Consider the following 15,805-nt stretch of genomic DNA (forward strand, 5'->3'; position numbering starts at 1 on the left):
TATACATTCCTGATCTTGCTGTGACTAACACCAGTCCTCACTGACAGTCACATTTTCATGAAAAAAAAAACCAAAACAACAGAGAACCCATAAAGAATGTAAATACATTTCAAGAATCAAACAATGAAAAAGCAATCATAGACACATGACGCAGTAATGCAGTGCAACATAGCACATTATGAGGCTAAGAAAAATCATGTTTATTCAGTTCTATAACACACAAAACCCCACAATACAAAGGAAAAAAGAAAACTTCAGAAAACTGTAAGTATTCCACATAGATCTGAACAATATTTTCACCACTGTATTTGCTGCCTCCACAAAGTGATAGCTGAGCCACAGATAGTACAGATAGCCACGTCTTGCATTCATACCACGTATGCACCAGACCATTTGGCTTCTGAAATCAAAAACTCACTAAAATTCCATTGATTGCAAACATCATGGCCTTTTTTAACAAACAAGATGTTGGGTTACAAAATAAGAAGCTAACAAAAGCGATATTGTTGGTTGCTACACAGGTTTAAACGCACTTAAGAATATATGAAGCACACCTAAACCTGGCTAAAATATTTCCTTGTAATTCAGCACAGTATGTCTGCTCCTGCAGATGAGCATTTGGAACTGTGGATATTTATTTAACATCAAATCCCACAGTAATTTTACAATGCCTGAAAAAAGAGCAAGCTGTTTTATCCCCTAATTAGAAGTCCTAAGCATCCTTGGATATTAAATATAAACATGTATATAATCATGAAGGAGAAAACAATTACTGCTCTAACCTCTGACTAATTTAGTGAAGAATTGTAGGAAGACAATGTTTAATGATTAAAAGTATTAGCAAGTATAAAAAAATGCATGTCAAAGAAACTGTAGATTAGTGTACACAAACAATATAGAGGATAATTTGGTGGGGAAAGGGAGTAGCAGGACAGACATAACCGAAGGCAAATCAAAGACTAGTAGACAAGTAAAATCTGCTATTTTCCACCACTTTCCCTAAGGACAATTACACATTTGTAACAAATCAAACCATCTATTCACAATACTGTAATACCTGACAACACAAACTGTACTCTCCCACTATTTTAGTCAACATTATCAAAAATTACTATGAAGCAGTACAAAGTTCCTGTTACGAGCTTTAGTGTTTTCTACATTGCAAATAAACTGTGTGCCTAAATCCTAGCGAACAACAGCAAGTGAAATTAGAGGATCTCAATAGAAGGCTCACATTAACACAGCTGAAATAGTCTCAACACCCTGTTCCCTTCATGAAAACACCAAACAAGGTGCTAAAAAATTGCATGGTCAGTGGCAGTTTTCACACGCCTTGTCCTGAAGCATGAGCATTTGTCCAGATCTGTCACTGAACATCATAGTATTTTTTTTCTCCTGTACAGATTAGTTTTGTGTTTTGGTTTTTTTTAATAAGAAGTACAACCTATTGACTCTGTCATATCTCTCAGAGCATAAGTCTCAGGAGACCACAACCATGTACAGTACTGCAGGGCACTAGTAACAGCACTGCATAAGCATAGCAGCAGCATTGGGAGATTAAGACATTTGCTATATGTGAAAGATTCCATGAGTACAACTGTTGAAGTGAACAGGAGTTTTTCCATTTCCCAGCCCCCATGACACCCTGTCCATGGGCATCTGCTAATACTCAAAACCAAGACAAAAAACTGTGTCCCTTTTTCCTTCTCTCATTAAATAACACAAAATTAATGCAAAGTTATAACATAAAAAATTACTTTATTTATTTACTTTATTTCAAAACTACATCTCCCAATACTGCTGTCTACTAACCTCTTAGGAAATGAGAAGTAAAGCTTACCAAACTTTTTCTTCCTCCAGTCCTCCTCTGGCGCATTGGCTTATTACAGAAGGGCTACTTATGGTAAGTGTTGAACTTTCAGAATTCATTTTTTTTCTACAAAGGAACAACATGAAAAAACATGAAAAATGCAATATGAGTGAAGAATGTGTTTACTAATTCATTAGAAAACCTAAATTTTAAGACAAGAACTCTTAAGACCAAATACAGTATGTTTTATTCACTTAAGTAAACGTCCTAAATCAATGGGATTAATTGGATGAATACACTGAGAAGGATTTGGCAGTTTTGTGGACTTGCTACTTATGCCAAACTCAACACTGATTGTCTTTTGTTTACTTCTCTGAATCCATGCCAAAAGAGTTGATGTCAGCAAGCCTGGATCCAGGGCTATGCACAGTGTCAGTTATGTTAATTCAAAGCAGCAGTCAGAGCTAGTGTTGCCATGGAATGATCCACACAACACTGGGAAGAAAATGGCAATTTCTGATATGTAAAGATTTACAGAAGCTTTTTAGCATATTTTAATAAGATCCATATTTTAATAACTTAAGATCATACTTTGCTGATTTGCAGAAAATAACAATTCAGTCATGGCTGAAGTCACTCCCAAAACCAGCACAGACACACTCAAATGCTGGCAGTAGCAATGTCCAAGTTACAATGCATCCAAAAGGTCTGTATGGCCAAAGGTGCTTCAAGTAAACAACTTGTACAGTAAGAACAAATTATGTCTCTAGATAAGGCAAGTTAATTTCCACATGAACACTTTTTGGTAACAGGATCCACAAAGTTAACATGGAGCTTAGTCCCCACACCCTACCTTCTTTTAAAAGAGAGACAGGAAAAGTCATCTTACTGCTCTTGATTTGACACCTGGTTTCCATTATCATCAGAACAAAGATCTAATTGATTAAAGGAGAACATGTTCAACTGTAATGTCAGTTAATATCTACTGGAACATAACCAGGAAATGGGCTATGCTTGTCAAGATAAGGTAGAATGGACCGTTAAAAAGCTAGTTTAACCAGTGTGAAACCTGGGTCAAAATCTGACTTGACAGTCATGGACAGCATGAAAAATTGAGCACAGTGCAAGTGTCCCATCAGCCATGGGCAGATGAGGCCAAGCTTGACAAAACCAGTACTTTGAAGAAAAAGCTGATCTTGGTTTCAAAATTATGGCCATGCAGGAGTAGACAAACAGCTCTAGCAAGCATGTTGATCAGACCGAAGTCCCAGAAGTCAGCAACGAAATTAGGTCCTTACTAAAACTGAGGTCATCTCCTTACCTGCCCTTCACTGTGATCAGAGCATGTGTCACTGCCATGTCAGAGAAAACAGAATGGATTTACAAGTACAGGCCCTTAATTTTGTATTATTTTTTTTAACATCCCTCATAACAGAAAGGGATAACAATTCCACACAGCCTGTTTCTAAGCAAATTTGTTTCCTGAGATCTTGTTTTAAAGACCCAGAAGACTATTCTGAAAGGGAGAACAACAAATGCCTCACCTCTGTGAGGGCAGGAACAGAGACTGAGCCATGTGGCCTCTTTTTGGATCAGTGCCTGACCTCAAATTTACTCCTGATTCTGAAGATGTGTCACTTTGAAAAAATTAAAAATAAAATAAAACAAATACAGCAACAACGACAAACACACAAAATCTCACAGCAATTTTATTAGTGGCTGAGCAGCAGCAAGTTTTGAAAGCTACATTATTACTTGCCTCTCTAGTCTATAATAGTGCACGAAGAGGGGAGCTGTTGTTAAACACACTTGGAAGCAGCAGTGCAAGGATCCCTACTTAACCATCTATTGTAAAGCTCCGATCTTTCAGGAAGCAATTTCCTGACAGGACAAATTAAAACTTCTCTTGTGGTAATGAATTCCTACTCCACATTGGGAAAGCCCAGATGCTTCAATGATCATGCAAGTTATGCCAACAGGAGTTTCACCTCCTCTTACAGTCACTCGTACAGGTAAGATCAAAGGTTCAAGGGAAGGTTAAAAGCAGTCCATTAATTCTCAGCTGGAAGCTGAAAGATTCAAATTACAAAAACACAAGGTTGCCACTAAAGATGATAAACCCAAAAGACAACACAGCAAACATCTGCTGTTCACTTGTGAACCACTATTATAGTAGTACCAGTGTTCAGGGCACAACTACAACAAAAAAAACACGTTTTCAGCACTTCCTTTCCTACCCTTGAAAGCATCTAAGCAAGCACTCCATGTATCTTTTCATGGAGACTTTCACACTGAAACAAGAGTAAAAGCAGAGGACAGAAATTAACGTTAATGTGTTACAAACTTTTCTATGAACAATTGGTGATAAAGGTTGACACATATCTAACAGAAAATAAATTAGACATGGCATACGCCCAATTTATGTTCTCATATGTTCCACAAAGGAAACCACATAAAATACAGAGAGGAATATACCTTGTCAAACTTCAACTCCCTCACATTTCCAGTTCAATATCTGAGAATGACAGTAATATATCGTACTCCTTCTGCCTGACAACCTCAGAATCTTACAAAAACCTGCTTATGGTGTTTTCTGTAACACAAAAGGAGGCATCAAGAGACCAGCATATATTCATTCTGACAGCAAGATCTTGTCCACCACACTTTCAGAAAGGTATCTATATGCTGGATAAGACAGCAGGCTTTTTGGATACCGAGGGTATCCAAATGTTCTTTCAGGATACACAGTCATGCTCTGCAGCCTCATCTGCTCAGTTTACAATAACACAAGAGATCTGCCAAGTCACTCACTAAACAAATGCACTCTTCACTTACATGTGTGGAAAAGAGAGGCACAACAGGCAGCTGATACAACAGTGGACAAGCATCCTTCCTCAGCTACTACTGAAAAAAGACAGATGGGAAATACCACCATGCCTGCCTGACTGCCCCTCTCCTGTCCTCTGCACTGCAGCAGCCAAGAGCATACTTCTGCAAGTCAGGAGCAGGGAGTCACAGTATCACAGTATGCTAGAGATTGGAAGGGACCTCGAAAGATCATCTAGTCCAATCCCCCTGCCGGAGCAGGAACACCTAGATAGTGTTACACAGGAATGTGTCCAGGCGGGCTTTGAATGTCTCCAGGGAAGGAGACTCCACAACCTCCCTGGGCAGCCTGTCCCAAGCATCCCCCAAATTTCCCAGACCAATGCTCCAGCAATACCCATCACAGAATCCCCGTCAGCTGTAGGATCATGTCCTGTAGCATCTTGAATTATTTTTGTCTACATTAGCCAGTCTTTCAAATCATACTCCTCCTTATTGTCTGTCAAGGAGGAAGAGACTGTTAAAGCTTTGCAACCGAGTGTCCATTCAGCACTGCCATCCAGCAGCGCTTCTCATTCATACCGCAGAGGCTGCCCAGCAATGAGTCAGACTAACTTCTGGAACATCAGCAGGGATACTTTTGTCATCTTATTCTTGACAACAGGTCTACACAGGTCCTAATTCACTTTACCAGAAGCAACAGGTAATTAAACAGCTGAGCCCCACATCACTGACAAGTTTTATGGCCTTGTCAAAATACCGTGAGTTTTTTCATTTCTACATGACACGTGGAAAATTGGTCTCCAGCTACACTTTCCAAAGCCATGGATACCAAATACTACCACTGCACTTGAAATTACATTCAAGTAATTTCAATGAAAACTTCTACGCCTATAGATTCTATCCTGACTCACTGTTGGCCCACAGACTGCTCTTAGACTCTTTCTTCAGAATAAATAACTATTCTTAAAATAAATACTTCTCTATTTTAAGATGCAGAAGGGGATACCCTTTTTCAAGCATTAAGAATATTTTGTGGAAGAATTTCTAGTGAATACGAACTGCTTCAGGAGATCCAAAATAAAACTGAATTGTTCTGTTGTGGGTAGAAGTGTTATTGAAAGACTACTGATCTCCAAAAATAATGTTTATATTCAAGGTGAACCACACAAAATTAAAGCTAAAACTGGCAAAGTAAGATTTTGTTTCTAATATACTGGTTTTGGGTTTATTCAACCAGAATATTAACACTATTCCCCGGTATCCACAGAAATCTGCCACCAGCAATATTAACATCTTAGAAAATTACATTAAATTCAAGAAGCAAAGGAAGAACTTTCAGAAAAAAATATGCTATTCACAGGTGCCTTTTTCTGCATTACCATCCAGTTCTTGTTTGGACTTGAACTTTATGGCATAGGCACTATACCTGATGAAACTTGAAGGAGGGAAATAAATCTCTCAGCTACCCTCTTAATAACTTGAAGGCAGATGCTAAGGCAAGTCAATGAATATTTATTTAAGAGACTCTGCTTCAGATGTATTCTGTTCCTCATCCTCTGCTTGCACACTCAACCTTGACTGTTCCAGATAAGGAGCATGCACTTTCATTAGGTGGTGTCCTAGAGATTGTGCTGTGCTGTAATAGGAGGAAGTGGGCAAAAGGCAATTCCAGAACAAAAACATAGGAAAACAATGTCAAAGACTTTATTTATAGCAGCTACGTTTAACGCTATTGTCACTATCTTATTGAGGGCACAGCCTTGAAGAAACATCCTTGCTGGTTCCACAGACATCTGAAATTTAGTCTACTTAGTCTTCTATGAGCAAGCACAGATTGTTTAATACTAGAGTACCCAGCAGGAAGCACATACCTCAAAGTTATAAAGAAATTCATTTTTATGCTTTCATTAAAATTAACTTGGATTATCTGATGCATTATCAGTTCAGCTGCCTTAGAGTTAATTATTACACATCATACAGGCAGAGAAAAGCCCAGCAATGGTAAGCACAAGCTCAGGAACTGAAAACTGTTATATTTAAGTGCATTTTATCCATTTTGATTTGGCTCCAGAAGTGCTGCAATTGCTCTTAAATGGACAAAAATCAAGGGGGGAAAAAGGATCTACTATAACACAGTACACAAGCCTCTGAACACTCGTACAGACCAGCATTACAGGATCATTTGAACAGAAAAAAATTAGGCGACTTAAGAAAAGTGTTGAAGCCAGGACACTCCATGGGCTCAAACCAGGATGTGATTTATATCCAGGAGATATGGGGAAGTATTAGCCCATCTTTTTAAAATCATATTCCCTACATAAAGCCCACCTTCTTTCTCTCTCTTTTTCCTGCCTGTGTTAAAAAAGGTAGATACATTTTGATCCTCAGGCTAGAAATCTTTTTTGTGCCTTTCCCTCCACTCCCTATTTGTATCTCTAGGCAAATGAGATATTCCCAGTAGCAGTAGTTAAAAAAAAAAAGTCACATATCATTCAGCAGCTGTTCACTACAGTTAAAGTAAAAATAACCAGTATCTTCTGATAAATCACGTCCCCACAGCTCCTTACCTTCACCAAAATACTTTGCATTGTTGACATAGTATCTCCTTATAGTTGATTGATAAAACAACTGTGAAAAAAGCTTTATTGGACCGTAAGGCCCCCTCAATGCATAAACTATTATTCCTTTTAATAAAAAAAAGAAGGCAGTAGAATCACTGCAGTAATGTGCATCTAACAGAAAACAAATAAGGAGGGTTACACACCATCATTCTCCCAAGCACAAGTCTTTGTGCTTACAAAACCTGAGCAGCAGGTCACTAATTAGCAACACACATCGCAACATCTGTAATTTTAGAGGTGATTTTCTATTTGCCTACTAGATGCAGAAAAGCCTGTCATTTCCAGTGAGCAAATATATTTACTCTTGCATTGCTTTCTGAAAAGTCCCATTTCCACATACAGTTAGTAAGCGCATAGTATCTCACATCTTGATAGAGCTGAGCTCCTAACCAGCAACTGCCTTAGGCTAACAGTTTGTTGAAGGACAGATTTGAAACAAGCCTCATTATTAAATTGTGTAACAACAAAAAGCAAAACCAATTCTTCATCAAAATTGTTTTTTGGAGGCTTTCAGATACTGCAGCTGCCAAACACCTCCATGCCACTAAAGCATACCTCAGTGAAATCAGAGTTAAAACTCAAGAAGCTCTCAAAGAGTATTTCTCCTGACTACAAGTAGCAAGCAGTGCTGAGAAACTCCACACTGCATAATCACTTCAACCCAAGCCTAGCATACCATACACATTGTTTCACACACACTGTGGTTATTTCAAGTGAGTTTTGACCTCAATGAACATGTGGCATACCATTACTTACTCTCTTAAAGTCTTTAAAAATGCATCTGATGCACTGAAGAATTATATTTTGGAAGACCTTTTTAAATACCTGTTTTTGAAAGGGTTTTTATTCCTGTCCTTGAGGCATATCATTAAAAATAGTCATCTTCTGTCCTCTTAAGAAGCACATAAAAGTTTTATATAGGTACTTTATACAAGTGTATATATGAAGATACTTGGAGGAAGTAGCTCAGAGAGCCACAGGCATTGCACATCTCACTCCATATTTGATGATTCCATCAGAGCACTCCAACATGACAGAGCGTGCCATGTTTGGCTCCTTCTCCCATACACACACTTGCTATAGACTGCAAGACAGTGTCTCCAGCCATATACACATCAGGTTGAAGCGAGAGGACTGACATGGAATAATGCTCCATGCTGGAAAAATACAGCCTACTATGAGACACTGTGCTCAACAGGAGCAGTTCTTTAGTTTACCAAGACTTCGCTCTTTTCCCTAGAAAACACCAAAAGAAACAAAGGAAGACAATATTACAATTTATCTTCAATCACCTTGATGGAAGCACATGGAGAAGTTTACCAGCATCAAACAGAGGTTGTGGTCATAATTCAAGACATCTTTCAGCACTGTTCAAATATGTTTGTACAGTAAGACACCAGCATCAGAGAAACCACATGCAGGAACATGTACGTGTTTTATCCCCAGAATACAAATGCAGATTTTTCTGAGCTGGTTATTGCTGTGAAAAATAAAGATTTATGACAGAACTAGACTGCTGGTTTAGTCTATCCTGCATATCAGTGCATTATATAATACTGGACATCACTGAGATTGAGAGCAACAAGGACTCATCTGCACTGTGCAATCTGCAGTTATTGTCAGCTTTGACTCTTTTAGTGGTTTCAACTCAGAAACTTTAGTGGTGAAGGGGGAAATAGGGCATGTTTTTGTGCTTTTAGGAATGGTAGTTGATTGCCATATCCATTAAAAAAAAAAAAAAAAGAGAATCTAACGTTTCAGTACTCTGTGTCTCAGTAATAAACACAACTAAATCTTTTATCTGATTAAGGAAAAATCTAGCATTATGAAACACTAGCAAAGAGCTGAACAGAACGTTTTAAACAGAAGGTTTCTAATGCAGAAGGTGCGCACAAAAAAATTAAACATACTGTTTAAGCAGAATGCACAGAAAACCAAGTACTATACCCTAGTCAAAGGAAATACATTTTTTTGGCAGTGTTGTTAAAATTACTTGCGTTGTTCTGAGACAAATCTGTTTGTCTCTGCACCAAAGGATCCAGATATTCCTATTTCAAGCATCTGGCTTCAGCATCAGACAGTAAACAAAATAACCTATCCACTCTATCAGCAGGCAAAAAGAATTCTTCAGCACTGGCCATTTCACTGCTCCTTCCCCCTCTCCAAATTTTTATTTCTAATCAGCAAAGCCAGCAAACAAAACACAACAGTGCAATAATCTAGCTTCTACTGCAGACTTGGTGCTAGCCTTTAGTCAGCCATCAAGAAAAAAAAAGGGCAAAAAGTTATCTGATTGTTTTCATAAACTATGATTTCAAATGCAAATACAACTCCTTCTAATCTAAACATACTGTATTGTTTTGCAGTTGACACTATGCAGCAAAACAATGTTAAGAGGTTCCTTCCAAAGATTATGAGTATTTATGTTCCCAATTTAGTGACTCATACAGCTAGCAATTTCTGAGGCTCACTTAACTCTATCCTCCTCAAAAATTCTCAATCTGAAAGCCAGCACTTTCTTATACAAAAGTTGTGACAAACACAAAGATTTCTGCCATGATTTCTTTTTTATAAATCTAAATTATAACTAAGGGAAAACCAGTTCCAGAACTATGTGTGACTTCTGTAAAGAATATTAGAAGGGATAAACAGAGCTGAACCAACATAAGGGACAATTTATTTATTTATTTATTTTCTGAAACTAGCACTTTGTTAGCACTTAATATTCTCTTCCTTTCAACACATTCCTGACTCCCTTACAATAAAGGGGTTTATCCTCAACAAGGAAAATAAAACTAAAATTAAGAATAAACAGAAATCAAGAGAAATGCCACCACAGCTGAGACAAACACAACCCACTTTCCCCTTTACTAGAATCATCACTGCCAGGGATGGTAGCAGGTTCAAAATTTTATCTACCTGGAACCAGAATCAGGTATCACCCACTTCAGTTCATGAATAGCAAAGCAATCAGATTTTTGTTTAAGGGCATGTAGTCTCAGTGGCCACTTGCTGGAAGCAGCTCCACATAATATACCTCTAAATCAGGTGCACGTAAGACTCCCACAGCTTGGAAACATACTCTGTCCTTAACACTAAAATGATCTGTTCAGCCTACTACTTTAATAATAATGACTATTTCATTCACAATTGCCGCTCAGTTTAATAAGTCATTGAAGTTTGCTTATTTAATAATTTGGTTATTTAATAGATTTGAACAGCAGACAAAAAGGTGAAATGTCCCAAAATTGTCTTCTTAGTCTTTACAATTTACCACCTTCAATTGCTAAACAGTCAGAATCTAAACCTGCATGGGAAAGTTAGCAAGTTCACCTGTCCACAGTAACTGACTTGCTTGAGAGAATTTGTTCTAGGATATTAGTGAGTTATCTGTGGAGCACCAACAAATGCTAATTTTGACAGCATTTATTTCTGTGAGCCTTAAAATACTTTCCCTACACTCACATAAGAACCTCACTACATACAGAGGGGTCCCAGGTTTGGGATATCCTCACCACAGCCTATGTCAATACAAACATAGGGACTATAAGTGCTGTACTGCAATTCATCTGCGCCTCAGACCTCTCCCAACCACCCACTATCTGCATGCACCAGTTAAGGCCATGGACAAGCAGAAGCAGTCAGCCACCCCCAAAAACACACACTATCCAAATAGCTGGTTGCTGTCTTCAGGACGAAGGTGACGGTCCAGACAAAACCTTCTGAGGGAATGCCAGCCAGACACACTGTAATATTTTAAATCAGTAGGATTCCCGATACAGTACAGACAATGTAATGGACATACTCTTCTCCTAGTTATAGTCCCAAAAATCTATTGTGGAAAAACGCTGAAACATTTAAAATAAACTAACGAAAGCTGTACTTCTATTTAACAACTAAAATGTTTGAGAGATGATACCAGCAAAGCAGCTGGTTTTGCTCTACAGCAACAACAGAAGGTCAGATAAATCCTGCCAACTTTCCAAGTTTATGCAAGCTTCAGTGGTATAAAAGCCAATAAGCCTTTTGGAATACAACCTGTATCATACATTGATTACACCTGCAGAGTTATGAGGGGAACTGCAAGGCTGTAAGGGTAATTAAGCTTATATAGAAAGGAAAGGGGGGAGAGGGGTAATCATTAACAGTATAGGGCACATTTCTAGTCACATTTAGTTAGCATTTCTAGTTTTATATATAATGATTTAACATGAAAAGAAGAAAAAGGTTTTATTGTAAAATCTGCTTCTTGTCCAATTTAAACAATTTTTTGGAGACAGGATTGCTGGATTTCACTACTGGCCATACCTTCAAGTAGCACCCTCAGCAGTGGTCTGTATAAGACACATATTACTTTAACATATCTCATGTACCTATGGCAGCATGCTCACTCAGATTTGAAATCCTCAGACTACTCATCAGCACGTGATTAGGAAGAAGTAAATAAATAAGCATACACATGTGCCCTTGTGTTTAGCTATTAACAGCCTGATCCCATTAGCATCTAACCACTTCAGCTGGATTCTGTAAGGCTGAGCACCTGCAAGTTAATCATTGTTTACATCTCAGTCACTGACAGCATTTCACTTCATGTTCAACCCTGCTTGACACTAGATGGGAAAACAGGTTTTGGGGTTTTTGCTTTACATCCTTTATGTTGCAGGTGGAGATGGAGGCCAGCACAATTACATGCTGTATAACTATTTGTTTCAGAGTAGTTACTTTGCAGTTACTACAAAGCACGAGGTGTTTGTTAATCACACGACACTGGAGCGTATTTACCGAGTCCTTTAGTTTCCAGTTATTTACCAGCTACTCTACAGTAGTTCTACATGTTCTTAGAGACTTGTGCAAGACCATTTGTTTACTCCAGATTTCATAACTCGGACAACTGAAATCTGCTACATGCCCTCGCAAGTTGAGAGGCACAATTTGGTTTAAAAAACAAAGGGACTTTTATAGGACCTAGAAAACTTTAAACATGTGGAGATAACCTTTTTCCCAGCCAGTCAAGTATAGATGCAAACATGAAAGTTTCAACACTTCTCTTTGCCCAGCAAGTTCAAGTATTTTCATCTGTCTCCATCTTTTATTCTAATGTAGTGCTGCTCTGCTCAGGCTTTTCCCAAGTCACATATTAGAATTTATCTATAAAGTACTAGATTTACCTATTTATCTGTAAGTACTACTATTTACCTTTAAAGCCTACATAACTTTGCAATACTTACAGCCCCAAGATTTAATTACCAAATATATAGGATTGCCTGATTTAATTAAACATTAAGAGACCAAGTTAAACAAAATAAATCAATAGTATGAGAAGGGGGTTGGAACTACATGATCTTAGAGGTCCTTTCCAACCCAAACCATTCTATGATTCTATGATTTACAGCAGCCCAAGTCTTCTAGTCTTCCACTAAGCTTATTTGTCAGTTTCCCTTCATATTACACAGGAGTAAAACAGCAACTCTTAACAAATGCAACCCTTTCAAAATGCACATCACACTTAACTCAAGGTGTCTGGAATGTAATATGCACAAAGTACTCCAAAATGATTCTAAATGCATTTATAGCAGTGAACAGATGCTTTCACAATAATATACTAAGAAAAATTAATATTTCATCAAAAGAGACTGTTCAAAAACCTAAAATACTGCAAACATACAAATAAACCTCTAACATAAACAGAATTAAGAGGTCAGTTTCATTTTCTTTGGCATCTAAAGCAAAAGACTTAGTATAGAGAAAACTAGCTCCCGAGTAAGTATTAAGACATTACATACAAACTCCCAAGCAGAATCAAGTACCACTCACTTCAATTCATGAACAGCAAAGCAAACAGATTTTTGTTTAAGGGCATGTGGTCTCACTGGCCACTTGCTGGAAGCTCCACATAATACACCTCCAAATCATGCGCATGTAAGACTCCCACAGCTTGGAATCACGCCAGAACAACTGTCTACACAAAAGCAGTCCTGAGAAGAAGTGCACTATTCAGAACAGAGCAGAGGTCTGAGAAAACGTGCAGGAGCAACGCTGAATGTTACAGTGTCTTCATAGGTCACAAGGCCTTGTCACACTGCTGACTGATATGCACAATTCTGATGACAAATTTAAACAGGACTGCTGTTCAGAACAATACGGTATTTTATTTACTAAAACTGTGCAATAAATATTTACTGAGAGCAGGCTGCAAATCTACATAAAAAAGAAAAATTACATAGAAGGACTAAATCCGCTAAATGACAAGCCAAAGATATTCCTGGCATTCTCTTCATGTACGCTGGGGCAGCTCCATCTCACACGCTCCCCTGCTTACACTCTGCAAAACTTACTGTTCTGCAGTAAATATTTTAACTCTGTTTCTTTCCAAATTCCATGGCTTCTCCTATTCTGAACTCAAACTCTGTAGATGCAGCATCTGCCTCATGACTTGCTGCACTTGGCGGCAGACCTCTGTACATGCTGCAGAGCTGGGTATGCAACCAAACTAATACTGTAACAAGTGTCTGACAAGGAAGGAATTTTCTCTGCCCTTCCACTATGAAAATGTAGCATGTGAGGTACTAAAGGATAACATTCAACTATAAATTATGACAGAATCACAGAATAGTTTGTGTTGAAAGGGACCTTAAGGATCATTCAGTTCCAATCCCCCCGCAATGAGCGGGAATACCTTCCACTAGACCAGATTGCTCAAAGCCCAGTCAAACCTGGCCTTGAATATTAATAAATTATATTAATGTATGTATGCACACACAGAAACTATACAAATGAACGTTCACATATGCACAACACTTAAGAATTACACAGAAAAACTAAGATCCTGACTACCAAAGCTGGATTTCCTGCATTAATGTAGGCAGTCCCTCAGAAAACCATAAATTCTGGTCACCGCCCATCCCACCACTAAGATGACCGGTACAACACCAGCCCTATAGCCACCTTACAGCTCTACAGCTACCTTACACCCTTACAGCTACCTTACCTACAGGGGCCCTCACCAGCATTAACTGTTTACGCCCCGTCGCTGACCCATGCCGTGCTATTCCTGCCGTGTCCCTTCACAGCCGGTTCGGGTGTGCCATGCCCACCTCCACAAGAGCCGGGAATTACGCTCGCTGTTTGTTTTTCCCACTTTCTCTCGCCCACAGACCTCCCTCCTCCTCCCGCCGAGGTGGAGGCTGCGCTGAGGGAAGCAACGGCTGAGAACTAGGGCTGGTTTGCCAAGGAGGCAACCGGCACCTGGAAGTTCGGCCTTTCCTCCGCGGGCTTTTCCATCTGAACCGACACCGTGCAAAACTTCACCCTCGGCGAGTGCAAAAAGTTCTTTAAAGAGTAAATCAACACAAACTGCAGCTGCTGAGCGCCGAGGGGAGCGGGTCAGCGCCCGCCGCCTCACGCCCCTCACTGGGCTGCGGCGCCCAGGGGTCCCTGAGGAGGCGGCTCGCGTCCGCCTCGCTCCACGCCGACCCCGGCACAACCCCGACGGTGAGGAACCGGGCACCGCCAGAGAGGGGCGAGGAGGGCGGCGATGCCGTGAGGAGACAGCAGGAGAGTGCTCCGACCCCCCCCCGCTCACACACACACGTACCCAGGGCTGCCGGGAGACCTTTCCCTAACAGAAGCAGCACTCGCGCTGTGAGTCCCGTAAGGGGCGGCGGGACCCTCGGAGGGAAGGCACAACGCAACCACTGTGGCCAGCCCCACCACTGCCGCCTCCAGCTGCCCCGGGGGAGCCGGGCTCCTCCAGCTCTGACCAGCAGCCCCCTGCCCCAAAGAGAGCCCCGACACAGGAGACAGCACCTTACCGTGCACTCGCCTGCTCCTCTTCGGCTCCCGGCATGCGGCTCCGGCAGCTGCCGCCCCGGCGAGCACCCGGGGGCATCCGCCAACAGGGACGAGAAAAGGCGGCGGGAGCCGTTAGCGGCCGCGGCGCAGGGGGCTCCCGAGCCAGCCCGGCTGCTGTCAGGGCAGGCGGAGGGCGGAGACGTGGGGGCCCCGCCCGCGCTCCGCCCTTCCCGCTCTACTGTCCCACCGCTTTTATGCTTCTCGCCTCTTCCTCGCTCCCTTCCGCTCCTGTGGGTCCTTTCCTAGCTCCCCGCCTCGGCCAGCTGACACCCACCGGCGGCCGCCTTTTCCCAGGGCTCCGGGGACACCGGAGGTGAGCAAGAACACCGGCACGCTGCCCCGTGCCCTACGGCGGGGCCGCGAGCTTTGCACCTCTTGTGCCGCTCTGGAAGCTCAGTTCCCACCGCAACGTTAAGAGCGCAAACGGTGAAGGCGGGGAGCCCGACCAGAAGAAGGTCCCTGTTCTACGCTGAGAAACTCAGAGTCAGCAAGAAACCAGAAGCAGGTCCCATTCGGTCAACAAGCTGGGGAAAGCAGTGACAAGATGCTAATAGGCACGGCTGTTCTAGAGGAAAGAAGTACGGAAACACACTAGGGAGCCTTATTGATCAAAAGAAAATATAAATCGGCTGTGAGGTTGAAAACAAGTAGATTATGAGCTCTTTAGGTGAGGGACTATCTTCTGGTGTGCGTT

General features: G+C 40.8%; 1 protein-coding gene across 2 annotated transcripts in view; it reads right to left on the minus strand.

The window, feature by feature from the left end:
- The window catches only part of ARHGEF3 (Rho guanine nucleotide exchange factor 3), a 121,454-nt gene extending 106,193 nt beyond the window's left edge, over positions 1 to 15,261 (minus strand). For both annotated transcript variants that reach the window (XM_062610762.1, XM_062610761.1), the window contains exons 1-2: positions 15,072 to 15,261; positions 1,841 to 1,936 (exon numbers count right to left, since the gene is read on the minus strand). In XM_062610762.1, coding sequence (XP_062466746.1) covers positions 1,841 to 1,936; positions 15,072 to 15,148 — 173 coding nt within the window. In that variant the 5' untranslated portion in view covers positions 15,149 to 15,261. The remainder of the gene's footprint in view (positions 1 to 1,840; positions 1,937 to 15,071) is intronic.
- Positions 15,262 to 15,805: the final 544 nt, after the last annotated feature.

Source organism: Pezoporus occidentalis, unplaced genomic scaffold (assembly GCF_034315485.1).
Source record: "Pezoporus occidentalis ecotype Australia unplaced genomic scaffold, CSIRO_AGI_Poc_V1 ctg149, whole genome shotgun sequence".
Lineage (NCBI taxonomy): Eukaryota > Metazoa > Chordata > Aves > Psittaciformes > Psittacidae > Pezoporus > Pezoporus occidentalis.